The 14,721-nt window shown below is 47.7% G+C and overlaps 1 protein-coding gene across 1 annotated transcript in view; it reads right to left on the bottom strand.

Annotated features, from left to right (window-relative positions):
• LOC109883976 (mitochondrial import inner membrane translocase subunit tim16) overlaps positions 1-941 on the bottom strand; it is a 179,596-nt gene extending 178,655 nt beyond the window's left edge. Inside the window, exons 1-2 of the mRNA XM_031821692.1 lie at positions 825-941; positions 470-552 (exon numbers count right to left, since the gene is read on the bottom strand). Coding sequence (XP_031677552.1) covers positions 470-552 — 83 coding nt within the window. The 5' untranslated portion in view covers positions 825-941. The remainder of the gene's footprint in view (positions 1-469; positions 553-824) is intronic.
• Between the last annotated feature and the right edge of the window lie 13,780 nt (positions 942-14,721).

Below are 14,721 nucleotides of genomic sequence, written 5' to 3'. Positions count from 1 at the left end.
CAGGAAATGCTCGGAATGTAGAGAGGTACTGTCATAAGTCTGGGAGGTCCGAAATCTCAGCATTCTGAGGCTGTGTCCTAAATGGAACACTATTCCCTATAGAGTGTGCTACTTTGGACCAGAGTCCTATGGGCCGCGCTCAACAGTAGTGTACTACATAGGGAATATCAGGTGCCATTTGGGACACAGCCTAGAACATGTAGGGGTCTAGACACAAGCCACACACACATATGTGCTGTTTGTACTCATACCACAACAGGCTGCAGAGTAAATGTACACTGAACATTAAGACACACTGAATATCATAGATATTTAGCTCTCGTCTGTGGCAAATTTGGTTTGGGACCAGCTCCTGGCCACTCCAACACACAGACACACACACATGAGAGTAGGCCTATGGCAAGGCCCACAGACACACAGACTCCTAACACATACAGACAGACTAACAGCATGGTCAATGTGTACTCACCCATTGGAGGTGCCCAGGTTGGCAGAGCCCAGAGAGGATCCCAACTTCCTGCTGTCCCACAGTCTCACCTCCCGACCCCGCATCTGAACACATGATCATGTAGAGTTTAATAAATACACGTTAACACACACACACACACACACACACATAATCATGTAGAGTTTAATAAATACACATTAACACACACACACACACACACACACACACACACACACACACACACACACACACACACACACACACACACACACAATCATGTAGAGTTGAATAAATACACATTAACACACACACACACACACACACAAAAACACAAAATCACACACACTTAAAAATGTGTGTGTAGTAATGTCGTCACCTGATCGAAGCCAGTGGTCAGTATGTGGTCAGAGTCCTTGACCCAAAGGATTCGAGAGTCCTTGTTACTCTGAAGTCCCTGGGCACTCTGTAGAGACACACAGGAGGACACAGAGTTTGATTGAATATCTGGGTTAGGTTAAGGTCACAGACAGAGAGGCTATGAGAGAGACACATTGAGCAACTTGTTATGGCTAAGAGTCATGATGTTTGACAGCAAATATGACTCATAAACAACATGGTAGTAGAGGTGAAGAAGTCAGTTACAGTAGTAGAGGTGAAGAAGTCACAGGTACAGTAGTAGAGGTGAAGACGTCACAGATACAGTAGTAGAGGTGAAGACGTCACAGATACAGTAGTAGAGGTGAAGACGTCACAGTTACAGTAGTAGAGGTGAAGACGTCAGTTACAGTAGTAGAGGTGAAGACGTCAGTTACAGTAGTAGAGGTGAAGACGTCAGTTACAGTAGTAGAGGTGAAGACGTCACAGATACAGTAGTAGAGGTGAAGACGTCAGTTACAGTAGTAGAGGTGAAGACGTCACAGTTACAGTAGTAGAGGTGAAGACGTCACAGATACAGTAGTAGAGGTGAAGACGTCACAGTTACAGTAGTAGAGGTGAAGACGTCAGTTACAGTAGTAGAGGTGAAGACGTCACAGATACAGTAGTAGAGGTGAAGACGTCACAGATACAGTAGTAGAGGTGAAGACGTCACAGATACAGTAGTAGAGGTGAAGACGTCACAGTTACAGTAGTAGAGGTGAAGACGTCACAGTTACAGTAGTAGAGGTAAAGACGTCAGTTACAGTAGTAGAGGTAAAGACGTCAGTTACAGTAGTAGAGGTGAAGACGTCACAGTTACAGTAGTAGAGGTGAAGACGTCACAGTTACAGTAGTAGAGGTGAAGACGTCACAGTTACAGTAGTAGAGGTGAAGACGTCACAGTTACAGTAGTAGAGGTGAAGACGTCACAGTTACAGTAGTAGAGGTGAAGACGTCACAGTTACAGTAGTAGAGGTGAAGACGTCACAGTTACAGTAGTAGAGGTGAAGACGTCAGTTACAGTAGTAGAGGTGAAGACGTCAGTTACAGTAGTAGAGGTAAAGACGTCAGTTACAGTAGTAGAGGTGAAGACGTCAGTTACAGTAGTAGAGGTGAAGACGTCACAGATACAGTAGTAGAGGTGAAGACGTCACAGTTACAGTAGTAGAGGTAAAGACGTCAGTTACAGTAGTAGAGGTGAAGACGTCAGTTACAGTAGTAGAGGTGAAGACGTCAGTTACAGTAGTAGAGGTGAAGACGTCACAGATACAGTAGTAGAGGTGAAGACGTCAGTTACAGTAGTAGAGGTAAAGACGTCAGTTACAGTAGTAGAGGTGAAGACGTCACAGTTACAGTAGTAGATGTAAAGACGTCAGTTACAGTAGTAGAGGTGAAGACGTCAGTTACAGTAGTAGAGGTGAAGACGTCAGTTACAGTAGTAGAGGTGAAGACGTCACAGATACAGTAGTAGAGGTGAAGACGTCAGTTACAGTAGTAGAGGTAAAGATGTCAGTTACAGTAGTAGAGGTGAAGACGTCACAGTTACAGTAGTAGAGGTGAAGACGTCACAGTTACAGTAGTAGAGGTGAAGACGTCACAGTTACAGTAGTAGAGGTGAAGACGTCACAGTTACAGTAGTAGAGGTGAAGACGTCACAGTTACAGTAGTAGAGGTGAAGACGTCACAGTTACAGTAGTAGAGGTGAAGACGTCACAGATACAGTAGTAGAGATGAAGACGTCAGTTACAGTAGTAGAGGTGAAGACGTCACAGGTACAGTAGTAGAGGTGAAGACGTCAGTTACAGTAGTAGAGGTGAAGACGTCACAGATACAGTAGTAGAGGTGAAGACGTCACAGATACAGTAGTAGAGGTGAAGACGTCACAGTTACAGTAGTAGAGGTGAAGACGTCAGTTACAGTAGTAGAGGTGAAGACGTCAGTTACAGTAGTAGAGGTGAAGACGTCACAGATACAGTAGTAGAGGTGAAGACGTCAGTTACAGTAGTAGAGGTGAACAGAACAGTAACTACAGTACAGATACAGTAGTAGATGAAGACTATACTACTACTATGCATCTTGCTCATAAACATGTTGTTGACAGGGAAGGATGTTACGTGAGATCAACATTAAGATAATGACAACCAATGAGAGATCGTCTCAAAGGAGGACAGCCTGGAGAGGACAGTGACGACAGAGTTATTGACAGATTGACTCATCCAAACTGGAGGGGAAACAAGAGACTGTTCTCTAGTGCTGCTTGTGAGAGATTCACAGAGGTTAAACCAGGACTTGTCCAAATGAAATAATGAATGACAGGCTTGTTATTGTTGTTGAACCAGACGAGGTGACTTCTGCCCCGACACCAGGTTCTATTACTGCTATGACAGAGTCTCTATGTTACTGAAACACGGCTACCATGGAAAGTGGTGTCAAAACAACACTGTTAGAACGTTAAAACAACATTGTTGCAACATAAGACAATATTAGACCGGGGTGCAGCTGCCCTGAAACTGACACAGGGTCAGGGAAGAGGAAGGATGTAACAACTGAGCTTAGCTTTTGCGTAACGGCACAGTAGGTGTCACAACAACGTGAGTCATGGTTCCTGCTCCCTGACACTGATACAGGGAAGAGGTAGAGTGGCAACTGAAGTTCATTTAATGTTACAGTAGTTGTCACAACATGCCTAAAGATCTTCACTGGAAACCGATGTCAAAACAACGTTGTTGGAATGTACCTCAGGGCTGCTGCTCCCCTGACAATGATATGGGGTCAGGGAAACGGAAGGGTGACTAACAACAGAGGTTAGGTTGGCCTAATGATACGGATCTTTAAGTCTGAAAAACACAGACAAGCCCCCTGTGCATGTGTGTTTCTGTCTGTCTGTCTTCCCATGTCTGCCTGCATTTGTGTGTGTGTGTGTGTGTGTGTGTGTACAGTACTCCAGTTACGCTGAGAGCCTCCTTTGGGCTTTGAGTTAACAGGCTCAGTGGAAGTTTCCACAGAGTAAGCCGCTGGGCTTGTACCCCCCCAAATTACTGTTGTCGTTTTTTACCACCCGTCTGTCGCCGTGCCAACCCTCGGAGGAGCGTGACACCACAGCTGTGCAACAACAAGGAGAGGGTTGACACGTGTGTGTGTGCTGTGTGTGGTGACATCTCTAAAGAGGGCAGCCGTCGCCCGGGCGCTCGCACAGCGACACTAATCACCTCGTTGCAAGGCAGAGGAAAAACAAACACGTGGAATACCCGAGCTGCCGTGTAGTTAGTGTGACAAGGCCTCTCACTGTGAACTGTGGGAACCCCTCATTCAAGAAAATGGTTGAATCCCAAGGCTTGTTGTCATGTATGGGACTGAACCAACAGGTTTAAGAAAACAGGGGGTGCAAGTGGAGGAAAGAAAAAACTTGGGGTCAAATCTGAGCTGCCGTGTAGTGCAGAGCTTAGATTAAAGTTAGAGTGTCGGGCCGGGCCTCACTGTGGGAAGATCCCCGTTTCAGAATGTGAGGCAGTCCCCAAGGTCATCCATCACATATGAGACTGAACCAACAGGTTGAAGAAAACAGGGGTGAAAATGAGACATAAACCTCTGCTCAAAGAGCTCTCCACATGTGCAGGGTGGGACCCATCCCACATATGGGCCCTATCAGGTCTAATTAAAAGCCCACTTCCCCTCCTCCCCTGCTCTCCCCCCTCTCTGACGTCTCCCTCACCACACTCCCAGCCTTGTGGTTTGGGGATCAAGTGGTGAGGGGGATAGAAACATGGCCTGGTTCATCTCTACTTCTTCATTTAAACGCCTCATTGCGTTTTTTCTCTCCATGGCTCTTCTCCACTGGTTACAAACGGAGGACTCCAGTATTTATGCTGCAGTAGTTTATGTGTCGGGGGGCTAGGGTCAGTTTGTTATATCTGGAGTTACTTCTCCTGTCCTATTCGGTGTTGTGTGAATCTAAGTGTGCGTTCTCTAATTCTCTCCTTCTCTCTTTCTTTCTCTCTCTCGGAGGACCTGAGCCCTAGGACCATGTCTAAGGACTACCTGACATGATGACTCCTTGCTTGTTTCAACTGTTCTGCCTTATTATTATTGGACCATGCTGGTCATTTATGAACATTTGAACATCTTGGCCATGTTCTGTTATAATCTCCACCCGGCACAGCCAGAAGAGGACTGGCCACCCCACATACCCTGGTTCCTCTCTAGGTTTTTTCCTAGGTTTTGGCCTTTCTAGGGAGTTTTTCCTAGCCACCGTGCTTCTACACCTGCATTGCTTGCTGTTTGGGGTTTTAGGCTGGGTTTCTGTACAGCACTTTGAGATATCAGCTGATGTACGAAGGGCTATATAATTAAATTTGATTTGATTTGATTTTTTTTGACACACACACACACACACACACACACACACACACACACACGTGTACACACACACACCCAATCAAATAGACAAAACACACTAATGTGCACTCTCACACACACAATCCTTCAGCCATTTATAGATCTGGTTGGTTGCACAGTAACTCAGCCTGTAAAGAAAGGTGAGAATTGACAGAGTGTAGAAGCTCCAGGCCTTGCGGGGGGATCGGTTGGTACAGGGAGGTGGACGTTAGTTACACTGTGGAAATGTGTTCTCTCTTGATTTCAATGGGAAGGAATCCCAGTCAGTAGTCTCCCTCTCCCCTGGGCCATCACACCACACTATACACGGCCCAACCAAAACAAAGGGCTTGAGCCAGTTCAATACACCAGGCCAAGGCTGTGTGTGTGTGTGTGTGTGTGTGTGTGTGTGTGTGTGTGTGTGTGTGTGTGTGTGTGTGTGTGTGTGTGTGTGTGTGTGTGTGTGTGTGTGTGTGTAGCTGCTCTGCACCTACCATGGTCCTGTTCAAGTCAACGTAGCATGAAGTGCATATATCATTATCATCAAGGTTACAGGTTTGATTGTGTGTTTGGCCCACACTCAAGGTTAAAGTTAGATGTACTACACCTGACTGTGAAGTGTGGAGAATTTGCCACACACACACACACACACACTTCAATAGAGCGGTCTTTAAAATAAATCCTCAGATGTACTGTCTCTTGGAGCAGCATACCAGGTATTGTATCCAACACCATCTGTGAGGTATATGGAGAACTCAGCAGAAGTGTTGGGGTCTTGTATGTAACACCATCTGTGAGGTATATGGAGAACTCAGCAGAAGTGTTAGGGTCTTGAATCTAACACCACCTGTGAGGTATATGGAGAACTCAGCAGAAGTGTTAGGGTCTTGTATCTAACACCATCTGTGAGGTATATGGAGAAGTCAGCAGAAGTGTTAGGGTCTTGTATCTAACACCATCTGTGAGGTATATGGAGAACTCAGCAGAAGTGTTGAGGTCTTGTATCTAACACCATCTGTGAGGTATATGGAGAAGTCAGCAGAAGTGTTGAGGTCTTGTATCTAACACCACCTGTGAGGTATATGGAGAACACAGCAGAAGTGTTGGGGTCTTGTATCTAACACCATCTGTGAGGTATATGGAGAACTCAGCAGAAGTGTTGAGGTCTTGTATCTAACACCACCTGTGAGGTATATGGAGAAGTCAGCAGAAGTGTTAGGGTCTTGTATCTAACACCATCTGTGAGGTATATAGAGAACTCAGCAGAAGTGTTGGGGTCTTGTATCTAACACCACCTGTGAGGTATATGGAGAACACAGCAGAAGTGTTGGGGTCTTGTATCTAACACCACCTGTGAGGTATATGGAGAACACAGCAGAAGTGTTGGGGTCTTGTATCTAACACCATCTGTGAGGTATATGGAGAACTCAGCAGAAGTGTTGAGGTCTTGTATCTAACACCATCTGTGAGGTATATGGAGAAGTCAGCAGAAGTGTTAGGGTCTTGTATCTAACACCATCTGTGAGGTATATGGAGAACTCAGCAGAAGTCCAAATATCTCCATCCACTGGGGGACTATGAAACACATCCCAAGCCAGATATTTCTTAAGCAATGTGGACACTAAACAAAGACAGAGATGATAACTCCTTAGTAAGATAAACACCACAGCCACAATGAACGGGGGATGTTTCAAATGGTACAGTACCTTGGCAATGCCTTATTCAGGTACAGGACATGTATTATAATGTGTGTGTGGAGGGGCCGGTGGGTAGGGTGTGAGTGGAGGGGCTGGTGGGTAGGGTGGGAGTGGAGGGGCTGGTGGGTAGGGTGTGAGTGGAGGGGCTGGTGGGTAGGGTGTGTGTGGAGGGGCTGGTGGGTAGAGTGTGTGTGGAGGGGCTGGTGGGTAGGGTGTGTGTGGAGGGGCTGGTGGGTAGGGTGTGTGTGGAGGGGCTGGTGGGTAGAGTGTGTGTGGAGGGGCTGGTGGGTAGAGTGTGTGTGGAGGGGCTGGTGGGTAGGGTGTGTGTGGAGGGGCTGGTGGGTAGGGTGTGTGTGGAGGGGCTGGTGGGTAGGGTGTGTGTGGAGGGGCTGGTGGGTAGGGTGTGTGTGGAGGGGCTGGTGGGTAGGGTGTGTGTGGAGGGGCTGGTGGGTAGAGTGTGTGTGGAGGGGCTGGTGGGTAGGGTGTGTGTGGAGGGGCTGGTGGGTAGGGTGTGTGTGGAGGGGCTGGTGGGTAGGGTGTGTGTGGAGGGGCTGGTGGGTAGGGTGTGTGTGGAGGGGCTGGTGGGTAGGGTGTGTGTGGAGGGGCTGGTGGGTAGGGTGTGTGTGGAGGGGCTGGTGGGTAGAGTGTGTGTGGAGGGGCTGGTGGGTAGGGTGTGTGTGGAGGGGCTGGTGGGTAGGGTGTGTGTGGAGGGGCTGGTGGGTACAGTGTGTGTGGAGGGGCTGGTGGGTAGGCTGTGTGTGGAGGGGCTGGTGGGTACAGTGTGTGTGGAGGGGCTGGTGGGTACAGTGTGTGTGGAGGGGCTGGTGGGTAGGGTGTGTGTGGAGGGGCTGGTGGGTACGGTGTGTGTGGAGGGGCTGGTGGGTACAGTGTGTGTGGAGGGGCTGGTGGGCAGGGTGGGTGTGGAGGGGCTGGTGGGCAGGGTGGGTGTGGAGGGGCTGGTGGGTAGGGTGTGTGTGGAGGGGCTGGTGGGTACAGTGTGTGTGGAGGGTCTGGTGGGTACAGTGTGTGTGGAGGGTCTGGTGGGTACAGTGTGTGTGGAGGGTCTGGTGGGTACAGTGTGTGTGGAGGGGCTGGTGGGTAGGGTGTGTGTGGAGGGGCTGGTAGGTACAGTGTGTGTGGAGGGGCTGGTGGGTACAGTGTGTGTGTGTGTCTCATATGCTTCTTCTGGGTGAATATTATGACAGATAGGAATGTCTGTAGAGGGAGGGGTTCATGACGAATGGAGAGCTCATAGCATGGAGTTAAAAAACGAGAGGGAGAGAGAGAGAGAGGAGAGAGAGAGAGCCAGCACGGGATAAACAAAGGAGGGAGAGAATCCTCTGTGTTCTACAACCGTCTCTTCTCCTCTGTGTTCTACAACCGTCTCTTCTCCTCTGTGTTCTATAACCGTCTCTTCTCCTCTGTGTTCTACAACCGTCTCTTCTCCTCTGTGTTCTACAACCGTCTCTTCTCCTCTGTGTTCTACAACCGTCTCTTCTCCTCTGTGTTCTATAACCAGCTCTTCTCCTCTGTGTTCTATAACCAGCTCTTCTCCTCTGTGTTCTATAACCAGCTCTTCTCCTCTGTGTTCTATAACCAGCTCTTCTCCTCTGTGTTCTATAACCAGCTCTTCTCCTCTGTGTTCTATAACCAGCTCTTCTCCTCTGTGGGTGACAGGGTCATTAAAACATCACGTTGGGACTCTGGCCAAACTCAGAGAGACTTGGGCTCTGACTATTGTACAGTACTTTCTCTTGGTTGGTGTTGAATGTTGCCATAACGTTAGGGCAGTGTTGTCTGAAAGCAGTAGTGTTGGTCCTCATTCTTACTGGTTGCCACTGTGTACCAGTGGATGAAACAAGCTGCTTTAAACACAGGAGACCTGTCAAACAGAACTGTCTCATTGTGTTTAACATATTATCTATCAGCTCTATCTGTTGTTGTGATAACTGACATGTCCCACAGCAACTGAATGACGTAGTAATAACTGACATGTCCCACAGCAACTAAATGACGTAGTAATAACTGACATGTCCCACAGCAACTAAATGACTTAGTAATAACTGACATGTCCCACAGCAACTAAATGACTTAGTAATAACTGACATGTCCCACAGCAACTAAATGACTTAGTAATAACTGACATGTCCCACAGCAACTAAATGACGTAGTAATAACTGACATGTCCCACAGCAACTAAATGACTGAGTAATAACTGACATGTCCCACAGCAACTAAATGACTGAGTAATAACTGACATGTCCCACAGCAACTAAATGACTGAGTAATAACTGACATGTCCCACAGCAACTAAATGACTGAGTAATAACTGACATGTCCCACAGCAACTAAATGACTGAGTAATAACTGACATGTCCCACAGCAACTAAATGACTGAGTAATAACTGACATGTCCCACAGCAACTAAATGACTGAGTAATAACTGACATGTCCCACAGCAACTAAATGACTGAGTAATAACTGACATGTCCCACAGCAACTAAATGACTTAGTAATAACTGACATGTCCCACAGCAACTAAATGACTTAGTAATAACTGACATGTCCCACAGCAACTAAATGACTTAGTAATAACTGACATGTCCCACAGCAACTAAATGACTTAGTAATAACTGACATGTCCCACAGCAACTAAATGCCTTAATAAACTAAATGCCTTGTTTTTGGCTCAGTGTAGTTAGGATACTCCCAGGCCTGAGCTGGGGAGATGCCCAATGGCGCAGGCCGGACAATGACGCGTCGCCAAGATGCGCGTGCGCGCGCACACACACACACACACACACACACACACACACACACACACACACACACACACACACACACACACACACACAAGCCTTCTGCTAAGAAGAGATATAGCCTTGGCAACATATGCCTTGCATCAAATCTAAAAAGACGTGCCTTGACCTAAATGACAGAGTAGACTAGAGGGCAGTCTCAGCCAGATGTCCCCCTGTGTCTAGGCTCGTGACAGAGTTACGTACACGCAAGATTCCATTCTGGGTGCCGAGATTACCCTCTGTCTGACCTGTACAAAGTATCTGCATCCCAAATGGCACCCTATTCCCTACGTAGTGCACTACTTTTGACCAGAGCACTATGGGCCCTTGGGATCGGGTCAAAAGCAGTGCAGAGAAGTGTGCAATTTGAGACAGAGCCAATGTAATTTACCATGACAGCAGCTTTCAACAGACAGCTCCAGGATTTTAGGCAAATAAACGGCAGTAATATCAAACAGAACCATGTGCATACACACACACGCTAGCCCTACATCTAACAGTCTGACGGTGATGATGTCACTGTGTCCGTTGTCCACACTAGATCTGATGGCTCGCGTGCCTGACAGAGTCTCAGACACATGGTGATGTCATAATTCAGCAGCGCTCGCTGACAGCAGTGGCAGTGGAGGTGTGTATGTGTGTTTGTATGTGTGTTTGTGTGTGTGGGGGGGACACTCAGGAGGCCAGGGGGGCCCAGGGTTATCCATCAGGCTATAGAGCTCCCCCTTCCTTCCCAGTCTCCCCAAAAATTGTGTTTCAGATTTAGGGTAGGGGACCTTGCCTGACGGCCACTCAACCTACAGAGAGCAGGGCTGCAGCTGACACCACAGGGCCCACAGAGAGCAGGGCTGCTGCTGACACCACAGGGCCCACAGAGAGCAGGGCTGCTGCTGACACCACAGGGCCCACAGAGAGCAGGGCTGCTGCTGACACCACAGGGCCCACAGAGAGCAGGGCTGCTGCTGACACCACAGGGCCCACAGAGAGCAGGGCTGCTGCTGACACCACAGGGCCCACAGAGAGCAGGGCTGCAGCTGACACCACAGGGCCCACAGAGAGCAGGGCTGCTGCTGACACCACAGGGCCCACAGAGAGCAGGGCTGCTGCTGACACCACAGGGCCCACAGAGAGCAGCGCTGCTGCTGACACCACAGGGCCCACAGAGAGCAGGGCTGCAGCTGACACCACAGGGCCCACAGAGAGCAGGGCTGCTGCTGACACCACAGGGCCCACAGAGAGCAGGGCTGCAGCTGACACCACAGGGCCCACAGAGAGCAGGGCTGCTGCTGACACCACAGGGCCCACAGAGAGCAGGGCTGCTGCTGACACCACAGGGCCCACAGAGAGCAGGGCTGCTGCTGACACCACAGGGCCCACAGAGAGAGGGCTGCTGCTGACACCACAGGGCCCACAGAGAGCAGGGCTGGTGCTGACACCACAGGGCCCACAGAGAGCAGGGCTGGTGCTGACACCACAGGGCCCACAGAGAGCAGGGCTGCTGCTGACACCACAGGGCCCACAGAGAGCAGGGCTGCTGCTGACACCACAGGGCCCACAGAGAGAGGGCTGCTGCTGACACCACAGGGCCCACAGAGAGCAGGGCTGGTGCTGACACCACAGGGCCCACAGAGAGCAGGGCTGGTGCTGACACCACAGGGCCCACAGAGAGCAGGGCTGCTGCTGACACCACAGGGCCCACAGAGGACACAGCATCTGGATATCAGGCTGTCCAGAGGAACGAGTGGTATGTTTTCCTTAGCAGCAGAAAAAAGAGAAACACAGAGGTCTGAGTTGTAGGAATCCAGGGAGTGAAGGAGGAGGGAGAGAGTGATGGGGCGTTACTTGGAGGGTCTGAAGGGGGAAGTAGAGAGGAAGCGAGGAGGACAGGGCTCACCTGCCTCAACGATGGGGTCATTTGGGGTCAGAGACGGACCAATCCAACGGGAGAGGTACTTTGGAAGTGACATCATTAAATTGTGAGGCGAATAATAATACAGGTGTTGATGACAAAATGTAGAATTCTGAAAGGAGAGGAAAGACTGGTCTCTACAGGAAGGGAAACAGAACTCTCAGTCAGAGTGTGTGTGTGTGTGTGTGTGTGTGTGTGTGTGTGTGTAGTCTATTTCTCTCTAAGTGAGGGAGGGAAACAGTCAGAACTCTCAGTCGGAGTGTGTGTGTGTGTGTGTGTAGCCTATTTCTCTCTAAGTGAGGGAGGTAAACAGTCAGAACTCTCAGTCGGAGTGTGTGTGTGTGTGTGTGTGTGTGTGTGTGTGTGTGTAGCCTATTTCTCTCTAAGTGAGGGAGGGAAACAGTCAGAACTCTCAGTCGGAGTGTGTGTGTATGTGTGTGTGTGTGTAGCCTATTTCTCGCTAAGTGAGGGAGGGAAAGTGGTGATAACCCCTTCAAAGAAGGATGATCCTGTAAGTGTAAGTGTAAGTGTTATAGACACAGACAGACAGAAGACCTCTCCAAAACAGACCCAGTCAGCGTCTCCCTCTAAAGATTATGGATCTATTTAATGTCCCTCTCCCAATAAAAACACAGGAGCCTTCTCACTCCCATTTTCCTTACGTATTAGCGAGCCCAGCTTAACCAGACAGAGAGCACATCTGTGTCACTCAGAGAGAATGTTGTTTCACCCACCAGGACTGTGTATCAGGTGTCAATGAGCACATATGGGAACGATTGCGCTCTCCCTCCCTCCCTCCCTAATTCCATGTGCTCACTGGGGCCATAAGTATGTTATGATGAGTACCAGTCCTGTAGAAACTGTTTAAACTGGCTTTCTCCTGCAGCTTATTTTTCCTATAGATCACATGACTTTGATATGATGGATAGATGATAGAACTTTAATGTCACATTGCTGTGATGGTTGTAGTACTAATGGATAACAAGGGTCATCGATCAGTGGTAGAAATCTCCCATTCATTCCTTCATCAATCACTATTATAATAAATGTATTCATTCATTCTTGGTTTTCATTATCCTCTCTACACGTAATAAAGGTTCAATACAAATCAACACTTTCTTTATCCAGTAAATACAATCACAGTTTAAACATCTTTCTCTAAAACCTCATCAACCCTTTGAGTGGTCACTAGTGGTTACCACAACCACAAAAGTCATAATTATGTCAAAATGTCACTTCTTAACCTTATGCTTAACCTTAACCACACTTCTAACCTCATGCCTAACCTTAACCACACTTATAACCTCATGCCTAACCTTAACCACACTTCTAACCTTATGCCTAACCTTAACCACACTTCTAACCTTATGCCTAACCTTAACCACACTTCTAACCTTATGCCTAACCTTAACCACACTTCTAACCTTATGCCTAACCTTAACCACACTTCTAACCTTAACCACACTTCTAACCTTAACCACACTTCTAACCTTAACCACACTTCTAACCTTATGCCTAACCTTAAATTAAGTTAAACAAACAGCATGCATTTTTATGATATAGACAATTTTGGCTTTGTGGCTGTAGTAACAAGTGACAACCGTTAATAATGCCTCCTGCAGTGCTGACAGACCAGGCATCCATTCCAGACCTAGCTAATCAAACTGCCCAGTGTTCTGATTAAAGGGACTGTGTCCCCCTGCCTGGTCTGATCTGCTGCACAGAGCTGCTGTGGTGGAATTGGAACCTGATTACTGCCTCCGCCCCCAGACAGACCAGTGACCAGAAATACTATATTCCAGACCTGGGTTCAAATACTACTGAGCATTTTATTGGACAGGGTTTGCAGATGGGTGGGGTTTGCTCCTTTGTGACTTTTCCCATTGCTTCCCTTGTGCCAGGCAAGCTCAATCAAGCACAGCCAAAGTATTTGAAAGAAAGCAATTACTACTTGAACCCGGGTCAGCTGTACTGTCAAGAATCAGACATACCCTACCCCAGCTGCACTCCTTCATCCCTCAACCTGCTCCTCATTTCCCCCCTCTTCCACTCCTCTAATGGAGCCATCCCTCTTTCCCTTCATTCACCCTCTCCTTTAATCAATAACCTTCACCCCATTGTCTTTGTATCATCTAATCCTTAAAACAGACTGATTCCACTTTTTTCTTTTCATGTACAGGCAATTAGTTCTTTCACTAACTATTTGACTTTCCTGTACCACCATTTTCTCTTTCATGCCCCATTTGCGCCATTATTCAGACTCCGAATAGAGCTGGCCTATTCACGGTCTCCAATTTGATTCCCTCTTTTCACAGAAGCCAGTAGACCAGCTGCAAATAGGACAGGAGGGACAGAACGAGGGAAACTGGGGGAAACAGGAGGAAGAAAAAAACATACAAATCAAACCAGCCAATTTATTCTTTCATTTCCTCTCCCGCTGACCACCACTTTTTCAACCATTAATTGGAAACATCTTCCAGTTCCCGCCCTCACTTTGTCTCTCCTCAAACTCAAGAACCCACAGATCCTTCTTTCTTTCTTTTTCTCTACCTCTCATTCCCTTCTTCTCTCCGCCTTTCATTCCTCTAATTAAAATCAGAGGTAAGCGTCAGAACAACATATCTATTAGAAGGCTAAAGCCTAGATGATTGGGGGGGGGGGGTGCAGCTGAAACAGCAGTGACTTGTGTTTTGACCTCGTCGTACACCGTTGGGTCAAACCCCTCTGACACACTAATACACATGGGAGTGTTTGGTTACTTAAAGTTGAGCTTAACATCTCAGCTTCAAATCTTTGAAGAAATTTACCTCAGAAAAAAGTCCTCACAAAAAGACACTTATCTTACTGCTTGAGATATCTAGACAGTGTTTCCCCTATATGCATTGGCCACCATTGCAAAATATAGATTTCTTTTTTTGAGGGGGGGGATACTTTTCATAATGATAAAATGTCTTCAGTGTAACCTTAAATGACTAAAACCAGATGTAAAGCACATTTTTAAATAATAAACTAAAAGTCTGGGAGACCTGTGTAATTCCAACATGGCATGGGGCCCCCATTGATTTGTTATAATGT

Source organism: Oncorhynchus kisutch, unplaced genomic scaffold, assembly GCF_002021735.2.
Source record: "Oncorhynchus kisutch isolate 150728-3 unplaced genomic scaffold, Okis_V2 scaffold4009, whole genome shotgun sequence".
Lineage (NCBI taxonomy): Eukaryota > Metazoa > Chordata > Actinopteri > Salmoniformes > Salmonidae > Oncorhynchus > Oncorhynchus kisutch.
This window is presented reverse-complemented; position numbering and strand designations above follow the sequence as displayed.